The sequence below is a fragment of the Rhea americana genome, unplaced genomic scaffold (assembly GCF_003343005.1).
Source record: "Rhea americana isolate MKP2758 unplaced genomic scaffold, rheAme1 scaffold_93, whole genome shotgun sequence".
NCBI lineage: Eukaryota > Metazoa > Chordata > Aves > Rheiformes > Rheidae > Rhea > Rhea americana.
This window is the reverse complement of record NW_028187122.1, coordinates 1722013-1742650: the sequence shown is the minus strand read 5'-3', so window position 1 is coordinate 1742650 and position 20638 is coordinate 1722013. Positions and strand designations below refer to the sequence as shown.

Here is a 20638-nt window from a genome sequence, read left to right as displayed (position 1 = left end):
ACTCAGACCCTGCGCAGCCTCGCAGCTCACACCCCAACAGAAAAAAAAAATCACACACACCAAATTAAAGCTCTGTATTTCAGATCTAGTAATCTGGGAATGGGCTTCTAGTCCAGACACACTCCCTAGAAGCCACCAAAAGGGCGTAATGCCTCCCCCGGGAAACTCTTGTTCTCCATTGGATTTGGGCCTGCTAACTGTCCTGTCATCCAACCACAGCCATGGCTTTACACTGCCTGGCAGCAGAGGACAGAGCCATACCTCTGCTGCCATTGTAACTGAGCTGTTCTTCCACCCCCATCTGCCCTGCACCTCCCTCACACACGGAAGTTGCAGGCTGTGGATTTCCCATGACCGTTGCCACCCATACACACTCTGCACATTGCCCTGGGCCTGTTTGGGAGGATGTGGAAGATCTGCTTTGTAAGGAGTATTCCCTCTGACCTAGCACGTCCTCTCCCTTGCTGAGTACCTAACACACAAGCTTTAGGCGCAGCTCAAGGAGCGGTGATAGAACTTCAAACACCTCCATGACTGGTATCAAAAATAAGTTGCCTGAGGAGCAAATAAATCTACTGCAATTTTTTTTTATAAATGCTTCAAGCAAACACAAATATGCCCAGAGATGCTTACTGTGCCTGCCTTAGTGCTGAGGGAGCAAGAGTTTTCCTGACTTCAATGACTGCTAGCTGTGACCTAAAGCTGGAAAATGACCAAGGAATATTCTAAAATAAGAGCCGAAGGAATCTCACATTTATAAATGGCCAACTCTACAATTTTATTCATAACTCCAACTAGAAACATTTTTGAAAAAAAGGACTGGGAGATCCAAGATAAAGCTGCACAAGGAAGGGCAGAAGATCTCACAAGGTATGAAATGCAAATAATTCAGAGCTGACAGCTACATTGACTTTTGGTGCAGCCTTTCCTTCCTGTTATCCTTCATTATATCAGGCAGGCAGCATGACTATTCCTTTTCTGATTTTCTCTGTTTCAGCTGTGTGAGCAAGTGCATAAGCATGTGCACACACACGTGCATGAGGAAGCATTTAAAATTATCTAAAATAGTTAATTTTTAATGTATCAAGTGACTGGAAGCAGTCTTCCACATCATTGAAAAATTCAAAATTCTTTGAGACAGGCTCAAGGAGAGACTAAAGGTAAACTTAAAGTCACAGCAACCTTTTCCTTACAACCCAGTCCTTTTCACCCACTGCACGTGCCAAAGCCTTCAGAATAACCTGTAAAAGTTTCAGGGTGCTATGTTGCATACTTAAGTAAATAAAGACTTACCTCTCTTCAGGGTTTCCCCATGGTCTATATGCTGAGGCAGGTAATTTGTTGCCTGGTCTTTTGAAAGTCACAAGATGCTCTTGAGCTTGAGGTTCCTCCCAGTCATCTCTTGATGTCTCTTCCATCTCTGGCTTTATCTCCTTGAAGTAGCTCTCCAGGTGGAGGGTCCCTTTGACCATGTGATCAAGAAAATTCAGAATCCATATGCAGTTTTTCAGCCACATTGGAAAAGGTTCTGAAGAACACAAAGCTGCATCCAAGAATTCTGCAAATGTCCTTGCCTTCTCAAGGCCCAGAGAGACTTGCCAACCTCCTTGTGTCCAGAAACAGCCAAGTGTCCCAAGATCCTCTGCCATCTTTTCAAAGAGACCATTTCTCTGGAAAAAGTTGCAGTTGACCGGGTCCAGATGAAGGGCTGCTGTTATTCCCTGAAGTGTGTAGAAAACAAGTTCCAAAACGCGATTGTGTCCAACTGCTGCCCACAGACCAGATGGAGGGTCCTCCAGTGCACCTTCCATGTCTGAGAGAAGGGACAGGAGTCCATTGAACCCACTGCAAGTTCTGAAAGCTGAATGGCTCTTTGGACTCTCCAGTATTCTCAGCAATGACTACAAATGTTAGGAAGAAAGAAGACAAAAGAAGCACTTAAACCAATAGCACATAAAGGACAAAACTTCAGAATAGTCCCAAATTCAAAGTTAATAAAATAAATCTTTTATTGAAATTCTGCTCTTTGAGCAAAAATTGTTGCGCAATTGTCAGACATTTGGCTACTCTGATCTATCCTCTCAAACACTCTCAGCTCTTAAGATTTGCCTTAAATAAATGAAAGCAGAGATTCAGCTGTAAGTCACTCCATATAGAAACTGGAAAGAAGACACAGCTATCTTTCTCCAGCCCTGAATACACATGAAGAGGCATGCTAAACTTGCTACATTAAACTTATGACTGAATAGACCTACTCCAAGAAAACCAGTGAACCAGCATGGACCAAAAATACTGCAAGCTGTGGGCTCTTCTCAAAAGAAAGGCAATAGCAATTCCTTCTCTCAGTAGGGGTAAGTTTAAAGTTTGCACAGCAATTTGAAACAAAAAATCCACAAAGTCACATTCAAAACCAATGAATTTGTTAATTTTCCTGTAACCGCAATAGGTTCAGAGTAAGTTATAAGTGAACGCTACTTGATGATATCACACATGCATAGAAAACCCAGCGTGCTCCACTTGTAAAATATAAATGCTATGGGCCTGATTATGTCCCTATTCTGAAACAAAATCAGGAAAGCTGTTAGTTATAGTGATACAAAGTGAAGTCAGTGAGAAAAAAAGAGGACTGTTTCCTCATAAGCTCATCATAGGTTTCTCTGATGTTGCACAATCCATTTAATGAAGAAATTGCTTTTACAGGCATATGGGACCTTCCAAATTTGAGGTTGTACGTTTCTACATTGGAAAGGCATAATTTCACGTATAAAGTTTTCCAATAGATATCCTGTGAAAGAGTGAGTTCACTCTGAAGTCTGCTGAAGAAAGTATCTACCGTAAGCATCCCTCTGCAATAGGATCCAGGCCTTTGAGGAACTGTTGCCAGAACTGGAGGGGGGGGAACTCTATTACTGTCATTCAATTTTCCCTGATAATGTATCAAAACAGGCAGAGACTTCTGAATATGGAGTAAATTTAATAACTTAGAGTTGAAGTTATCAGGATAGCTTTAACACATTTCAGAGAAGGTCAGCAGTAACCACATTTCCTCCAGCTCTAACTCAGTTAAAATTTAATCGCCTATGAGCTAGTATTCCTCTGTCTTGAATCTATAAAACTGATGTCTGCTGGAAACCCCCTAACTTAGTTAACACTAACAGAATCCATTTCACATTCCATTATTTGTTATTCCTCATAATTGTCCACGTGCCACACTAGAATATGGCAGGGCTAATTGCATTTGGGCTCGGGCTTTAACAGCTAAATATATATTAGCAAATCAATCTGAATTTGTGTGTAACACAATCACAGTCCCAATGGATGTAAATAATAAATTCATTTGCTTACATTACGTTTTAATACAGTTATCATTTGTCAGAATTAGACACTGAAGCTGCATTTATTTTCATATTAGTTTGGACACTGTACTCAACTTTTCTATAGATACTGTTAAAAGTTTGGTGTTTCAAATTTTTTTAAAAAAATGTCAGATTTGTTTTTTTTTTTAAAAAAAAACATTTTTTTAAATCACAAAAGCAGTTGCCATGTTGTGCTGAAAGATTACTTCATTTCACACTTCATAGAGAAGTTAGAGTGAAACTTCAAATCAGTGTTTAGAACACTGCTGCTTTCCAGTTTGATGTCTATGATCTAAACCAAAATAGAACACAGGGATTCTCTATCAGGCTTCAACAGGTTATGGATCAGGCCTTTTATAAACTCAGCAGAGGCTATGAATAAGTCCAATTTCATCCTCCAAACATCCATAGGAGCACTTCTATTCCTCACCTCTATTTTTCCTCACCTCTGTTTTATCTCCAAACTGGTATATGCATGAAATTACCAAATTAAGGACAACAAAGTTACGATTTTGGAAATCATACCAGAATCAAGCTGTTAATCTCCTGCCTGCCCCAACCTTCAGTTCAGTGAAATCTCACACCTCTACCTCTTCTCATCTCCTTCTTCCCAACCTGCTTTCACTCATATTTGTTCTTCCCTTCTTTCTCTGTCACATTACATGTATCTACACATACAACTGAGTCCTAGCATTTGCAATTCCTATTTCTCTGCATTACTACTTGAGTCTTCAAAACACAGCACAGTATCATGTTGAGTGAAGGTGCTGGCCACATACACATCACTAGTGATTAACCAGAAACAAAAAATCGCTCATAGCTTTTCTTCTGCACTTACTTTTTTGGAAAAGCACAATGCTGGCAGTGAGATTAAGAGCCAGTTGCCACAAGCCAAGTAGTTTCAAAGAAAACAACAAGCCAAGTGGGAAGCCACATTAATTACCTTCAGCAGATCTAGTTTCAGGTGTAGTTCCCCTTGAGTAGAAGAACAGAGGGCCCCAATAACAATGCTCATATATTCTTCATAGTTGATGATGGATAGCTGCTCCAAGATGCTGAGAGTAGCACTTCTGTAGCACTCATCATCTAAAAATATCTTGATGTATGGTACCATCCCATAGTCCTTTAAAACAACTGGGACAAATAAGGTATCATTTGTTACTTTAACTACCCTTACTTGTAGTTTTCAGAGGCAGATTTTCGCTATTGTGTGCAGTGCTACACTTCTATAAAACAGCAGGAGAGGCAAGGAGAAGAGCTAGTTAAGCTAAAAGTCACAAACTGAAGGGCACAAGAACAACCAGGGACACAAGGACTCTTGATGACCATGGTTTCTTATCAGAGACGACAGCTTCCCAGTACAATGGGCATGGGAAGAAAAGACTCCTAATTAGTTTTATGCTTAAACATTTTTTCAGTTTTTGAAGGGAACTGCATGATATGGTAGTTTGTGACAGCATATTTCTACTGTGTGAAATGTTGCAAATGTGATAATTCTGGGATTTGAGAGTCAACTGAGAGGATTACAGCATTCAAAAGATTCTTTTATCCTGTATTACGTTCCACAAGATTTCGCATACACATACACCTCTTAGGTGTGCTAATACCAAATGCATGAGTATAAATTACTGTCTGCCTGATTGTGTCAAGATTTTTAATAGATACTACAGAAGAAAACTCAGCTAACACAATCCATAAAAGTCACATGCACAATTCTGTTTTCCACAGCTAACAGCCAAATTTGTTTTCTACATAAACACTTCAGGGGTATCCACATACATGAGGCAAGCAGGCAACTACTGGGGTAAGGTCCATTATAAACACGTGAATGTCTTTGTAACATTTATTCCAATATATAGTCATCCCTACACTTATAGCTTTCCTTCTCCACTTCTCAATGAAGCACAAAGTCAGAAAATTTGCTGGTGCTTCATAAAACGCACCTCAGTCACTTATCAAGTATCACAGAGAGAAGAGTCATGTCATTTCCTACCAGTGTTCCTCACGGACCCAACAGTAAGGGCAGCCACCATCTTCAGCATCACTGCATTTAATTCCTTCTCAGTGCTGTCTTCCAGGCCAGGCACTTGGGTTCCAGCTGCTCGTGTATTAAAAACAACAATACAGTTTACACAAGGCATGTGGCTACCCACAGCTAAAATGCCATAAAATGAAAAAAAAAAAGTTCTCCAAACAAATTCCAGTTCTCTTTAACACTGTTTACAGGCTACTTGAAACCTAAAATAAGCAACAAAATATAGACATTTTCTAGTGATTAGGGTCTAGCTTGGGATTGAGAAACAGCTGTTTCTACACTTTGCCACACAGATCTCTTGTATGACTATAGGCAGAATCTGTAACAGCTGTGCCTTCATTTCCCATCTGTAAAACTGATATGGATTTATCAGCTTAGTGACACCCAGTGAAGGAACATACAAATAAAAGGAAATTAAAAATTGTGAGGTGCAAAATGGTAAAGTATTTTATCAACAGAGAGTATGTAAATGCCTAAACTAAAAGTACAGAGCAGAAACCCCATGCATGTTCACAAGCAAACGTTTCTAGGATCACACAGTATAGGGGTAGGTTATTTTCAAATCTAAAGACCTTGAAGTCTGCAGAATAAATTCCTGGAAATCAGGAGAAAAGAATAGCGATCCCTTCAACAATACTTTCCCACCCATTTCTCTTCAACTTTGCTGTATAAAGGTACAAATCATCCAGTCATTCAATCACTTACCCAGTACAGTTCAAGTCATGAAGTTATCTAATGCAGTGAAATTTATACAAAGGCAGAAGACAGCTCTAACATCTGCCAACTGATAACCAGAAGGTAAGATTTCAATAACCATCATATTTATCTTGACAGTATTTAAATGCTGTAGTACACACTCTGGTATCAAAAATGTAAAAATAAGTTTCCTTGCAGGTAATGGATGTCTGAACTCTGCTTACATTACAATTCATATTTATTCTGTTCCTTGGAATAAACGTATATAAATTACACAATTATACTTGTTACATCAAAAGTTATATCTAAAACTTTGAGAATGTGTTCGGGCCCCTCCCCCTTTACTAACTGACCATTAATCTGAAATTCAGAGGCATTTACTGCTTGATATAGCACAGATACTTCTTCCATACATTTAGCTTTCTGTAAAAGAGCAGTTAAAAAACAAAAAATCCCTAAACACAAAGTATGTGAGTCTGTGCCACAACTCAACTGTATCCCACACTTACCACATCAGGACTATTACCTTCCTGTTTTCAGAATAGAAAATAACTACATCAGATAACAACAAGTAGTGGTAATTGTGGGTAACAGTTGGCCAAAATTCTAGAAATTGCCTTCCACTGTCACTCCCTAAGAATAAGTATTACTTTCAGGGAGAATAAGCTGTGCAGAAAACTGACCACAGAGGACATCTGAAGTCAGAGTTCTGTCTCTTTCTTCCTCCACTTTGAGCTCAGGGACCCAGAGAACCACAAATTGAGGCCAGTTTAGAAGCGTGAGCTGTATGGCACCCTCCAGAGTAATTTGCAGTACACTAGTGAAGAACAGAATGAACTGCTAGCAGAACGATAAAGAATTAGGATTTCAGAGACAAACCAGTCTGGCATAATAAAAACATCTCAGTTTCAACCTAAGCCATGTTGCTTCCAGATAAATTATATCTGCTCAGCATATAAAACTTACAAAATGATTGTACAAAGAGGTTTATTCATTCCTATTGATCTGTCTGCCTTAACAGTCACCATGAATGCCATAAGGTGTACCTGACTTCCTCAGGATCTTGGCTTGCTTTCTCAGAAGTGCCAGCAGTAGGCCTAGGAGACCAGAGTCCCGGAATATGTCAGAGAATAGCAGGTCCTTCTTTGTCATGCTGAGAAGGCACTGGAGAGCTGTTAAGGTGCAGAATGGCACTACATTTTCTTTCACTAAATACTGAACCTTCTTCAAAATTTCATGGGGGATGTAGGACAGGTCTAGCACCACAGATGCCATCAGCTTGAAGAACTGAACCTGGACCATGCGTGGTTTGAAGTGGATTATATCAATAAACTGGTTGATAGGTTGTAGTGTCCATTCCAGGAGAAAGAAGTTCACTGCATCCCAGGCCCATATGGTATCAATTGCTGCTAAAATCCTCCTACAGAGGTGCTCATCATTACTTTTCTGGAAAACAGACTGCAGCACCTGAAAAGCCTGGAGGTTTTTCACTGTCATACCTGTGAGACAAAAGCACGTGAGATCTTTTTTACAGCAATGTTATCCGTGACTCACTGCAATAACTCACCATAACTGTAAAGTTAAATCATATCTAAGAATGTAAATACGGGTCACAGACCCGAGCAATGTGACTGGGAGGCATGTCCTCAACCTGGGATTAGACCCCACAGCTGTCATGGTCAGTTCGCTCTGATGTAGGCAAAGTTTAGGCTCTTGCAGTGCCAAGCACGTAGATCAGATGATCTCATGCTCCTTTCTCCATCTTAGATGCATAACACACAGCAATTCATTTTTCTGCAACTCGCCTATGTAGCCACAAGTATATACTGTACCAGAAGACCGTGCTGGTTCAAAATTAAAGTGCGGTAATTGCGGGTGTGCAATATTGCCAGAAACTTTCAGTTCAGTTTTTCCACAGGTTGTTAGGCAGGTCAGTATGTCCAGAATCTCTTCCAAATAGGGGTCTCCTTCATTTTCCTGCAACCCCTCACATCTAAAAACAAAGGTTAGGACTGTCATATGATCATGCCCCAATAATACAAACACTTTCAATACACTACTGTGTACTGAGCACAAGAGCTACCCATAGGACTCCCCATATCCAGTCTATCTTACTGTCTTTTTATCTTATTTCTATGATTTGTTTAATCATCCTACAAACAGTAACTCCACATTGTGGTGCCACATCCTGGCTCAGAACAAAGAAAAAAAAATCAAAACCAAAAAAGAAAATTGAAGCAACAATGTCAGAGTCTTCTGAAAAAAAAGGAGAGTGTAGTTTAAATTCAATCCAATTATATATATGTACATGGGAAAAAAAGAATAATTCTCTCAAGAGTGCTGTTTTGGTTGTAAAAAATAATAATAAATTTTGATGAGAGATTTGAAGATTAAAGCAGACCTTTCACATGTTTTTTCTGATCCAGGCCAAGATTACATTTCCAAAGAAAAAGTAGACATACATTTGGTAAAGGTAAGGGATCTTCCAGATGAGGTAGCTAACAGAGAAATCTCAGAATTGAGAAGGTAAAAAAATATTGTTTAGTCTGAGCTTTGTGAAAGAACAGTAGTATCTGGGTTAGTGGGCGAGTAACAGGTTGACACTGGAAGTTAAGGAAACCTCTCAGAAGAAAAAAAAAAAAAGAAAAATACCTATGTTTGTTTCAAGCCAACCAAGGGGGGGGGGAAGGGGGGAGCAGGGCCAGGGCAAATGCTAGCATCCGTTTTCAGCAGGGAAGAACCAGACTAGCAGGATTATCTTTACCTGAAGAAGAAATTCCAAACATGACAGCAGGGGAAACTTGCTCATAGAAAAGAAATCAGGAAAGAATTTCTCTCCCCCTCTCTCCTTTCTCCTTCCTCCCTCATCAACCCTTCCCCTTCTCTCCCCCACCCTTTCTGCCAGAGCGTAAGTTAGGGAGACAAATCCGAATGCCTGAAAACCTGTATGTTATTTCTCTCCAGTGTAGCTGCATCATTTAAAAAGAAAGGAGGCAGTCATAGCCCTTATTGATGCAACTCAGCTGTTTATGCCCTTACATGGATAGAGCTTCATTAGAAATATTCATCTTAGCACAGTTTACTTCTGAGGGAAAGATGGACAAATTATGGTGTCTAAAGAAAGGACTGAGCGGAAAAAAAAAATCAAACCGGAAACAAACCCTTTTTCTTTTTGTAGGTCAGTAACTTTGTACAGTCCAAAACATCACCACAAATAATACTCACCTATGGACATCTTTGGATTCACTATCCAAATTACAATAGTCTAGATCCAAATTACAAGGTAACTCCCACAGCCTAAGCTACTGATCAAGAACCAATGTTCTAGCAAGTGTTGGAGGGAAAGTGCAAGGAAAGGAAAAGCCATAATGGAAATGACAGTGGATCAAGAAGTGCTCTCCTCATATGATATTAAAAAGAGTCAGAACAAAGCCAGTGCTTCTGGGAAAAATGGCATAAGGCACAGTCCTGACGACAAACTCAGAGTCTGATTAGACTGTACAAACATCAGTGGGAGTAAAAGATGCTACTTTGTACTTTTGATTAGGATAACTAGTGAGGTTTTGTACTAGTATGTTCACATTCATCTCATTTCTGAAGATTTTACCCATTTCAGATAAGGTAAGTTTGGGGTTTGTTTATTTTTATTTATTTTCTTTTTGTGCAAAGAAATTTGCTTTCTCTCCCTAGTTGACTGCCTTCTTGGATTAAGAGTTCACTTAACTGAAATAAGAATGAAGTGTCTCTGACCTTGATCCCTTTTAATACTAATAATTGATGAAGAGTTGTTGTCTTGTAATTGGTAAGCCCCTACTCAACCTCTAGACTAACTTCTCCTAAAGTTAATTAAGGAGAAGTTAAGCAAGCACTGCTTCCTCTCCTAAAACAGCAACATGGTTTGTAATATCAGGGTTGTTGTTACTGGCTTTGCATCCACACAGAATTACCTAAGTGTTCTACACTTTAAAACAGATCACCATATCTTCTGAAAACAAAGTTTTACCATCCTCTAGAAACCCACTAAAAAAAAAAAAAAAAAAATCTATACTCGCCTGAGTAAAATTTTTAGCAGGAGTTGGTAGCCATCATTATTTTCAAACTCTGTTAATAAAGCTGATGATAAGGGATAGGAGTATTTCACAAAACACAAAACGATACTAACAGCTTCACACACATCATGAGCAGGTAGGGTATCAGCCAGTTTAAAGAGATTCTGAATAGCTATTTTAATGCAGTCCACAGCTGTGGAAACAAACAAAAAAAAAGTTATAGCAGGTATTTAAGGACTGACAGTCAAACAAGTGCAAAGTAACTAGCAAAAATTGAATAATTTGCTGAAAAAGTTATTTCCCAATAAAATAGAGTTAATTTTTTCTAGAGAAAAGGCAGGAGGAGAGATGAAGAAAATCACATTCAGAGGCTACATGAAGAACATTTCTTTTTCTTGAAGCAGGCATACATTTCTTTGCTTAACCCCTAAAAGCTGATTTAGCCTCAGTAAATGCCCCATCCATCCAGCAAAACTGATAAGCAATGAATCTGGCTGTCTTAGTACAAAGTAGAGGCCAAAACATTTAATTGTCTTGCACTAAGTCAACCACACATTCTGTGCAGTGTTCACAGATTAATTCTTTATTCAGTACGACAGGTGTAATGCAATACATATATCTAGCTCTGAGCAACGAAATTTAGTCCTCCTCATCTCATCTGATGACCAATCCTTCCTGCAGAGCTTCCAAATTTCTAAGCAGTTCACTGCACTCAGGAATAACTATTATTCCTCAGTCTTCCAATCTCACCCAGGAAACCAAATTAAAACAAATCAAAAACCCAAATAAAAAACAATGAAAAACTACAGTGATGTTTTTCCTTCTAAGAAACTGAGACTAGTGACTTTTACACTTCTTAGTAACAAGAAAATTGCTTACTCTCATAAAGCCTAGGAAAAATGAGGGTATCAGAACTAATCATGACATTGTCTCAAAAGATACAATGTTGAAGGCATTACAAGAGGAACAGTATTTAGTGTTGCTAAGCCTTAGACCAGCATGTCAAATAACATAATTTAAAAAGTAATACATCTTGTGGTTGCCTGCATCAGTGGGACTGGGTGGGACAGTCTCCTGCCTGTAATTTACTTTTTCATGTAGAAAAAAGTTAAAAATCAGCTTCCAGTTTTTCTATCAGCACTAAATAATGTTCCTATCTAGAATGCAAAAAGCCTGTAATTTGCAGGTGATTGACTATCAGATGATGTAAGTCTTTACCCAGGGAAAATTCTTCTCATGAATTCATTCTCAGGACAAGTATGAGGAAATAAAAAGCCAGATTACTAATCAAACCTTGTAGATACACAATGCTGTTCTTGGTCTGAGCCTTTGAAATGGTTCGCAGCACACGGCCGGTGGGTACTTTCCATGAAGGGCTACACTGGTCCCACAGGGAAGCTGTCGCTATAATCAATGACTGAAGTTTATCAGCAGCCAGAAGTTCCTCTACGCCTTGTTCCTCTTTGTATATATTATGCATTATCTGAAAAATGAGCAAACATCAGCTGCACTATACATGCCTGCAAGTATCCAGGAGATATGCAAAAATCCAACGGCCAGCAGGTACCCAACCTGACCATAGCTGTGTGCATCCACTGGAAACTAAAGTAGCACAAAATCTCTGGGCAAGATGACTATACAGCTCACAGGAGACTGTGGCATGATGGTATCAAAGCCCCTCCAAACACCTAAACACAAGTGAATAAAAACTGGATGCTGTAAATTAGATCAACAGAAGAAGAAAAAAAAATCAAATCACAGGTTGTTCCATCCATCAGCAGTTTTGGCTACATTTAATTGCGGTTTGGTGGGGGGGGGGGATTACAATTTGATATTGATGTCTGGGGAAGGATAGAGTGAAAGAAACAAGTAAAACTGCCTTTAGGATATTCTAAATGGATTTTTTTTCCAATTTAAAGTCATGCTATTTGTTTAACAACAAAATGAAAGCTATAGCAATGTCATCTCAAACTGGTTCAAATGTCACCAAAGAAAGGATTGAATTTAGAGACTGAAAAGCATTTAACAAGTATCAGGAAGATCGCAAAAATATAACAGTCACTAACCCCAATTCAAAGTCTGAGTGAATACCCAAGTGCTCAGGGCAAAAAAACAGCCCGAGAAGCATCTCACCTGAACAAGCATCTCCCGAGTTTGACTGTCATCCTCACTTGTTTCTCCATCACCTTTGCCCTTCTTCAGAGGAAAAGTAAAGAAAAGGTACAGGCATTGCATCAGAGCAGCTGGAAGGCCAGATCCAATGATGTTCCACAGAGTCCTCTAAATAAGGAAAATAAAAATCAGTCTCTCCAAAAACTGACTGCACTTTCCTTGTGTTTTTACACATTGGTTGCAGTCATGCTACATGAACATTTAAGTATTTTATTCTTAGAACTGCTGTAGAGCACACAAGCATGGCAATCACATATCACCACTCTGCAAATGCATTTGGGGGAAGCAAGCACACTGACGATGTGTTGCCAGCTGTTCCCAGGACTTCCCGCCCCTTCTGAACTAGGACTTTGACAGAGTTACTAAGTACAACCTGCATTAGAAAACCTGCAGGAGATAAAGCACCTAATTTGCAAACTAACCAGCAGCCAAATAGTGGTAAGCCCTAGAGCAGACTGCCTTCTTTATCATTAGTTCACTGGTCAGCCTACAGTTATAGAGGCTTGCTATGTTAAAGCACAAGGTCTTTGTTCCATCCTTGGCATAGCATAGTATCAATTAGCTGTAATGTCTTTATATTTTTAAGCAATTACTTCTAATCGTAGCTTTTATAAATGAAAAATTCATTCTTTCCATAGGCCTTGGCTTTTCTCTCGGGACTTAGTTTCTTCCCATCTCCACTATGGCCCAGTAAAACTTAAAGAAAAGAGGAAATGTCACAGCATGCTTGCTTGGTAGGTAATAATCACAATGACAACAACAACAACTAGCAGCACACTAAACAGAAGAGAGGGGTTTGTGACATAGTTTTGTCATAGGCTGTGCTACAAAAAAAGGCAACATGTTTTAAATCTGCAATAAGCACAAAACCCACCAAGAATTTTGTGCTGTGACTACCAATGTATAATTTTATAGAGCTCTTTCCTGTGACACAGATCATGTCCATTAACAGCTGACAGTAAGATTTTACTTTCATCTATCCTAGTAAGATGGACACAAACTGTTCAGCTCAATGCTGGAGACAACTGCACCCCTTCTACACCACTGGCAGGTTGTATTGCTAATGTCAGTCAGCATTCAGGGCTGCTGCACATGTAGGGTTTATTAAATGCTCTGTAGTGCTTCAAAATAAGAGATTATCAAGATGAAGAATCTAACCACAGTATTATCAGACAGAGGTCCTTGCTTAGTCATCTCCCTGATATGTAAGCTGAAGTTACAAAAAAAAGGCTGAAGAGCAGGGATACATTTTGAAGAAAATCAGAGGAACACTAGAAAAAGCAGCTGCCTATGATCAAAACAAAAGTGCATATGACAGAGCACTACCTGCTCTTTTTTAAAAGCCTAGACTGTAAACCTTGTGGGAAGTCCTCTGACCGCATATTCTGAGCATGCTGATGTTCAAAGCACTGAGGACAGCACATACATTAAGAGACATAGATGTTCAAATGCTGCGGTGGCTGCTCAGCTTCTCAGAACTAAAAAGGAAAAAATAAAACCAAAGGGAAAAAAATAAAACAAAACAAAAAAAACTTTGTAGTCACTTCTCTTACCAAATCAGTCTGTGAGAGGAGGTACACCGATTTCAGGAGCACGTAGCCATCTTCTACTTCCCTTTTCTGTTGCAGCAATTGCTCCAAGGCTAACCGAGCTTCCTCTGTTATCACAGAAACATAAAATTTCAATTCCTTAATGAAAGATGAAAATACTTTATTGATCCTTTTTTAACAGACCTGACTAATTAAACAAAACTACAGTAACAGAAGCCCACTGAAATAAATGGAAGGACTTAAATGGATCTTGATCAGGCACCAGGCTCAGGCCAGCCAATGTAAACTAGATGTTTCACAAAATTACAAGCTTCACCAGGAATACCTTCTAAATTCATCAAGTCTGCCAGCTGACCAAGGCAAAGAACATCTGATAGCAAACATGAAAGTTACACGTGGCTAGCAGTACTTATCCCACTAATAAAATTTCTCAGAAGAGTAAGTGTAACATGCTATTTTACTGCATTTGTCCAGTATTGTAGATTTCCACCCGCAAAACCATGGTCAACACGGTATGCATTCAAGCCCAGATTCAGTGCAATTCTCAAATACCAGTGCTAGTTCACACCAACTAATCAATCAAGAGTTGCTACATCTAGCATTTTCTCTCCCCCCTTGTGCGTAACGTAACATTGATGACAACTGAATGACTGCATAGCCCCAGAATAAGCACACAGTGGATGTGTCACACGATTATTACCTCCAGGCTTGCCATTAAGGTTCTTCTTAATCTCTTTCGTCAGGAGTTTGGAAACTTCACTGGCTAATAGCGGAATGCTGGGAAATAAAATTATTCCAGCAGATTGTTCCCAGGCCTGAAATGCAAGCAGGAGCAATTGGTTGGATGCTTTTGATATAGTATGTCTTTGGTGTATTCAGACATACTAATATATGTAAATAACAAAGTTAATATAGCCGTCCAAAATTCCCTCCTCCACCAGCATCATCAGGCAGTGCTTGTCAGACAAGCAGGAGCCTAACACTAGTTGAGTCAACTTGTGACTACCTTTTGAATCATGCAACACGCTTGCTAGAGAACACTGACATATTCCCCAATGCACACAATTAAATTGTGTAAAAGGATTGTCATAGTCAGTGCACCACTAATTATTTGTATGAAAAAGCATGCTAGCCCCTTTCCAAATACAACATGCACACTCTGTACCCTGCAGAAGTTACACCTGCAGTTGTTCAAGAGTTTTCCATAAAAGCATTTTCTTCTTCAAAAACTCGTCTCCCAAACTTGAAGGTCATCATTAGCAAAAATGGAAAATTTAATTAGGTAAAAATAAAATTTAAGATGTATTTTCTGTGTTCAGCAAGTCATTCTACAATCTCAGCTACTTAGAGATTGAACCAGACTGGAAGCGCTTCTGGAGCACTGCAAGAGATCTATAGCAAAGAAGCTATAATAATACAGGTTCAGAAAGTACTTCACTGCCAAAGCTCTCTTGAAATTGAACTATTTCTTTCAGGTCAACAGGTTGATTTGACTTGCTGGAAAAACATAAGTAAATAAATAAAATCACAGAAAAAAGCCAAAATCCTTTGGATATTTTTAAAGCATGCCTAAATTCTATCCTTATACGGGATGAAAGTAAGGGCCAGAAAACCCAGCATTTCTTGCAGGACAGAAATAACCTTTGTTACAAACTAAGGAAATGAAACAAAGCATGGAAGAAGAGCTGAACAACAGCTATACCCTAGCCCTAAAGGCACTGGCTATCCTTTTGCAGCAATAATATGAGTTGATCAGCCTGTCTGTCTATGAGGTTGAGAGCTATGTATGCTGCAATGCCAGGAGTGACACTCCTGCCTGGCTAGCAATTTACACACCATCTTAAATTATGAGCATAGCTCACTTCTCTTACAGAAAGAGAAGCACTCCTGAAGTGTTGAAATTATGACAATAAACATTTACTAGCCCAGGATTTCTAAACATTTTATATGCTATAATATGCACTCCTAAACACAAAAGTATTGTCCTAACTGCATAGCTAACAAAGTAAAATAACGTTTATAAATTACTTGTTCAAGACTGGACAAGCAAGTCAATGCGGAACTGACAACAGGAACAGCAACATGACTTGATTCAGAGTGGTTCCCTGCTCTGAATCTGGCAAAAAGATCCCCTATTAAATGTTCCTTTGTCCAGACTTCTAAAAAATAGTTTAACTCCAAAAGTAATAGTAAAAAAAAAAAATTCCAGTGGACTAATGCTATCGCATTCAGTTAGCTTCCCCAAGTATCATTATTTTTTTTATACCGAACATTCAACATCACAGACACTAGTGTATTACTTAGCAGAAATGCTGCAATCACATCCAAAGATCAGGATGGGACACCTTTGTTTCCAGCAACCTTAAAAAGTTCCTTTATAACAATGTATTCTTTTAACAAGCTCAATCCAGAAAAAAATAAAGATGTAAGAGTGAGATGATGAAAGGAAGGTAACAAAAATAAGGCAATTTTCCTAAAATAATCTGGAGTGGACATCCCATAATACTGGCTGCTAAGAAATCAGTGCAACTCTTTGAGATGCTCTTCTACACATAGATGTCATCTCCTACCTTTGCTTTCAGTTACTTGTTCATTCTCTGCTCTGAAGGCTGCACATGGACAAGTTATTTTTTCCCCAAAAAAGTGATAGTTTTTTGCCACACCTGCAATCAAGCAAGTAGAGAATAGCTACAACAATCAGGACAGCATTTTCTCTTTGCTTTGTTAGATGCAGAGTGCACTGCACTGACTTTTCCGAAACTGTGTCCAACCACATTTACTTTGGCTACAAAAGAGTGAAATGCAATTGCCAGTATTCCTATCAGTTCATTTTTAATAATATTAAAAAACAGGATAACTGATTCAGATTCAAATCAGAATCAAAATTCAGATTTCAGTGAAAAATATAGCTTCAGAGAACTTCAGTCACAGCCACAAGGTCTGCTAGTGACTCTGTATCTGATGCAGAAAGCAAGAAAAGATCTGCAAGGAACAAAAACTGGCTAGGAAAACACAGCGACAAGAAATCCAGCCACTTAAAGATACACTATGTCTGTCATTATGCTACATCCTTTCCAGAAGGAAATGGGAATAAATCGCTGTTGCTTTTCCTTGAAAACAGTAGCTTTGAACACTTCAGAGAATACCAGTGACACTCAGATTTCTGGCAACAGAAAGCAGTTCAGACTGTAAAAGTTCAGACCGTATCCAGCAGAGAGCAGCAATCACAGGCTCACAGCAGTGCTACGTTTGTGCAAAAGCCTAGTCAGTCCATCTCACTGCAGACCGGGCCTTTGCTGTTCCTATTTATAGTCTTATGGTTTAACTTCATGTGGGTCAGACACTAACATCTAGAATATGCTCTCCAGTACAGACAATCCCAAATCAGTTCCATATTCATCTTCGCACCTATACAAAATCTGCATCTGGAAGATCAATCTGGTTCCACCCCAGGATGTCTGCCTTTAAGGGGAACTCAAAAAAAAATCAGTCTGATCTGATTTTTCCCTCCTCTTACGCTTGGCTGTTTCTAGATGTTTAATATTCTGCTGCAAGTTCCCTCTCTGCTGTCAGCCTCTGTCCTTCCTGCTTCGGGGAGGGGGGGCGGGGAGAAACAGGCAGCAAATCAGGAGATCTCCCAACAATTTTATACAGGGCACTAAGTCAGAAGAGCCTGTGTGGAATTATAGACCCTGCTGCAGCGTCGAGGGGGATGACATATCTCCCTCTGAGACCCTGAGGTCCTTTCTGGAGATATGCTAGCTCAAAAGACCAACCATATAAAACCACATTCTGATGCTTTCATCATTCTGAGGCACCATGGAGAAAAGCTACAGAGGTCACATTAACATGACTCCCAGTTGGCTAACATCTTTCTCCTACACCTGTTCCTCCTGCATCCAGACATCAGTGAGTCATAAGCCCCCACACCACAACCATGGTCCTGGTTCATGCCTTCTCTCTCCAGCCAGAGTAAAAGCCAAAGCACTAAGACAAAAAGACAGAGATGCACTAGTACCTGAGTGATGAAACAGGGAAAGGAAAAGCCAAGAATGAAAATCCTCCACAGAGAAAGAGAAATTCTGCAGAAACCCCAGTTAAACAGAAAGAAGAGGAGTCAGCTCCCACAGCTTTACCACAGGTACAATTTGAACCAGGACATGTTTTCCCAGGCCAGACCCAGGGCTTAGCGCAAAGCAGGAAGCTCTTATGCGAAGGAAAGGAGTAGAAGTCTCATGGGGAAGGATATGACGACTCAAAGCTAAAGGGCCAGATCCTCCACAATGTACTTCTAAATCTATGAGGCAAGGCCAAAATGCTCTAGCTATACATCTGAACCTAAACACCTACACAGCAATGCTGTTCCTTTCTTTCCAATTCATCTCAGAAAAGAGAGGGAGAATCTGTGTCCTAGGACAGAAAAGCAAACATTAAGCCAATAAAAAATCTGCATCTACCTTATCGATACATTCTGAAGTCATATCTTTTAGGAATTTAAAATTTCCTATTTGTGGACATTACTACAATTCAGGAAATCATTTTCCACAAACCTTTATGCATATGAACTTCAGCTCTACAGAAGGCAAATGCATAATGAGTTTGCATATTTACAAAATAGTCAGTGCCTTGGCGACAATCAGCCTCGTGAGGAATTGCTGCCTTTCTACCCAGATGTACTAAACTTTATTTTTCCTCAAGTGTGATTGAGCATAAATACATGATTTCTTGCTTTGCTGTCTCTAAACTCTAAGTTCATAAGAATTCTAGACTTTTGTAGCTTTCTTTCGTCACTTTTGTTAGTTACAACAGCTTCCTTAGTCCTTTGAAGGTTTTGCTTTGAAAAAATGACCTTCCCATAAAAGACATTCTTGCTATTCATACTTAATGATCATCAGATCTGAACTTATTCTATATAACCTTACCAGGTAAAGACTTGCTTATTTCATGTTCATCACAGGATGGATAAAGACTAAATTGTGTGAAACAGCTGCAATGAACTCAAGAGACATTAAGATGCAAGAATTTAATTTCCATTGAAAATTTGAGGTAGGAAAACCCCAAGAGGAGAATTTCACAAGAAACCCAGAGAACATTGCTCACAGAGGAAAGGGCAGTTTGGAGAAACTATCTTCTTCAGTAAAGCTATTTTCTTTGAGTGAATCTATACCCTCAAAGGATTAAGGATGTGTATTCCCTATGCAGCTCAAAGGAAGAAAGAAGACAGGGGTTCTGAAAACTTAGTTCTAAGAAAGGAGTAACAGATGCTCCAAGCAAAAGGGCTGCATTTCACTGCTATGCTGTGTCTGGGAAAGATCTGTAATATTTGCAGTGAGCTATTTAAAAAGTAGATTCATGGAATAAGAAGGTGCCTCTCTACTGAGAACTGTAACAGTATTAGTGATCTGATCTAACTTTGAAGAGCAGTCTTCACAGACTGAGAAAGAAATGCTGCCCTCTGCAAAGCCAGGATTTTTGTGAGCTGATAAAGCGGTGGTAAGCTCTGAAAAGCCAAGTCTGTCCCAGAATTTGTAGTGTCATATGCAAGGAGAGAGAGATTTGTTTTCAGTGACACAGGCACCTAGGTGGAAAGCAACACTTCTGTTCAAGCTGGGCTTTGGTTCAGGAGGGGCACAATTCTATGCAAACAAATTCAGAAGCAAAGGGGAAGCAGTGAAAATAGAAGCTTTTTTCCCAGTCATTGTATAAAATGTCTGTACAGTGTCTTAGTCTCAGACCAGAAGTGGCCTTTTCACTTGATCTCTTTTGCAGCACTTTTGCAGCCTGTTCTGTTCATTTTGTCTGCACTACCTTTGGCCAGGGTAAGTTTGTGCTCAGATATTACAAAGTCTTTGCTGCAGATGTCACCAGGTCCTATCCACTCAATCCGCGCTTAATCTGTTTGTATCACACAGACACGAAAGGGAGACCTCTTTCAGTGCCATTGACTGGCCCCGGCATCTACAGCCATTTCATAGTCCTACTCTGCACCAAGATCACTAACCTCACAGGTTCATGCTTCATCCAGCTGAGTGAAATATTCTTTACTCTACAGACTTTATTTCTTTACTATCATGAACACCAAGATTTCATAGCGATGAGGACAGCGATTTCCCTGCACACACATTTCAAAATGTCCCTCTCAAAGTGTCCCAGCGTTCCCACAAAGATGAAGTGACCATGTCATTAACAGCTTTCCCGCCTCCCACTAAATTCTCTTTAGAAAATGACCTAGATAGGTGGGGAACACGTAGGTCTGAATTTGGTCACACAAGAGCAGTGAAAACACACACATACAAATGGTTGAAATGCACCATCACTAAAACATGGCTTCACCAAAAATAACCTTTTATTTTCTTTCTGAAATACACACATAGTGAGAGAGTATAAAAATACAGACTCAAATTCCACAGCCCATATATACCCTGGCTAATTCAGGAGAAAAATCATTCTTTGTGCTAGGACATGGCCTAAGTATATAAGCCAGGTTTTCTGCTCCTCTCACTAGGCTCTCACACTACTGTGCTCCGCCCTCGTGCAGAGCTCCCTGCACTTTACACACACTTGAGCAAATACTAGCAATGCTAAAGATTCCCACTTCCAAAAAGATTCTTCCAGGACCACATTTCAGTGTGTCCATCTCACAAATATTTGGCTCATGGGAGCTCTAGGGAATCAAATAGGTGGGGCAGCCTGTTAACTATTAATCCCAGCTGTGTCCCTGATCCATGCTATGACCTTCCTTTTCTCATGCCACGGTTTTCCCATCTGCAACAGAAATTC

General features: G+C 39.6%; 1 protein-coding gene across 2 annotated transcripts in view; it reads right to left on the bottom strand.

Moving 5' to 3' along the window:
• WDFY4 (WDFY family member 4) overlaps positions 1–20638 on the bottom strand; it is a 142009-nt gene that overhangs the window by 120616 nt on the left and 755 nt on the right. For both annotated transcript variants that reach the window (XM_085324754.1, XM_085324753.1), the window contains exons 2-11: positions 14559–14673; positions 13862–13965; positions 12270–12416; positions 11430–11619; positions 10140–10329; positions 7920–8080; positions 7134–7586; positions 5350–5454; positions 4300–4490; positions 1294–1901 (exon numbers count right to left, since the gene is read on the bottom strand). In XM_085324754.1, coding sequence (XP_085180880.1) covers positions 1294–1901; positions 4300–4490; positions 5350–5454; positions 7134–7586; positions 7920–8080; positions 10140–10329; positions 11430–11619; positions 12270–12416; positions 13862–13965; positions 14559–14673 — 2264 coding nt within the window. The remainder of the gene's footprint in view (positions 1–1293; positions 1902–4299; positions 4491–5349; positions 5455–7133; positions 7587–7919; positions 8081–10139; positions 10330–11429; positions 11620–12269; positions 12417–13861; positions 13966–14558; positions 14674–20638) is intronic.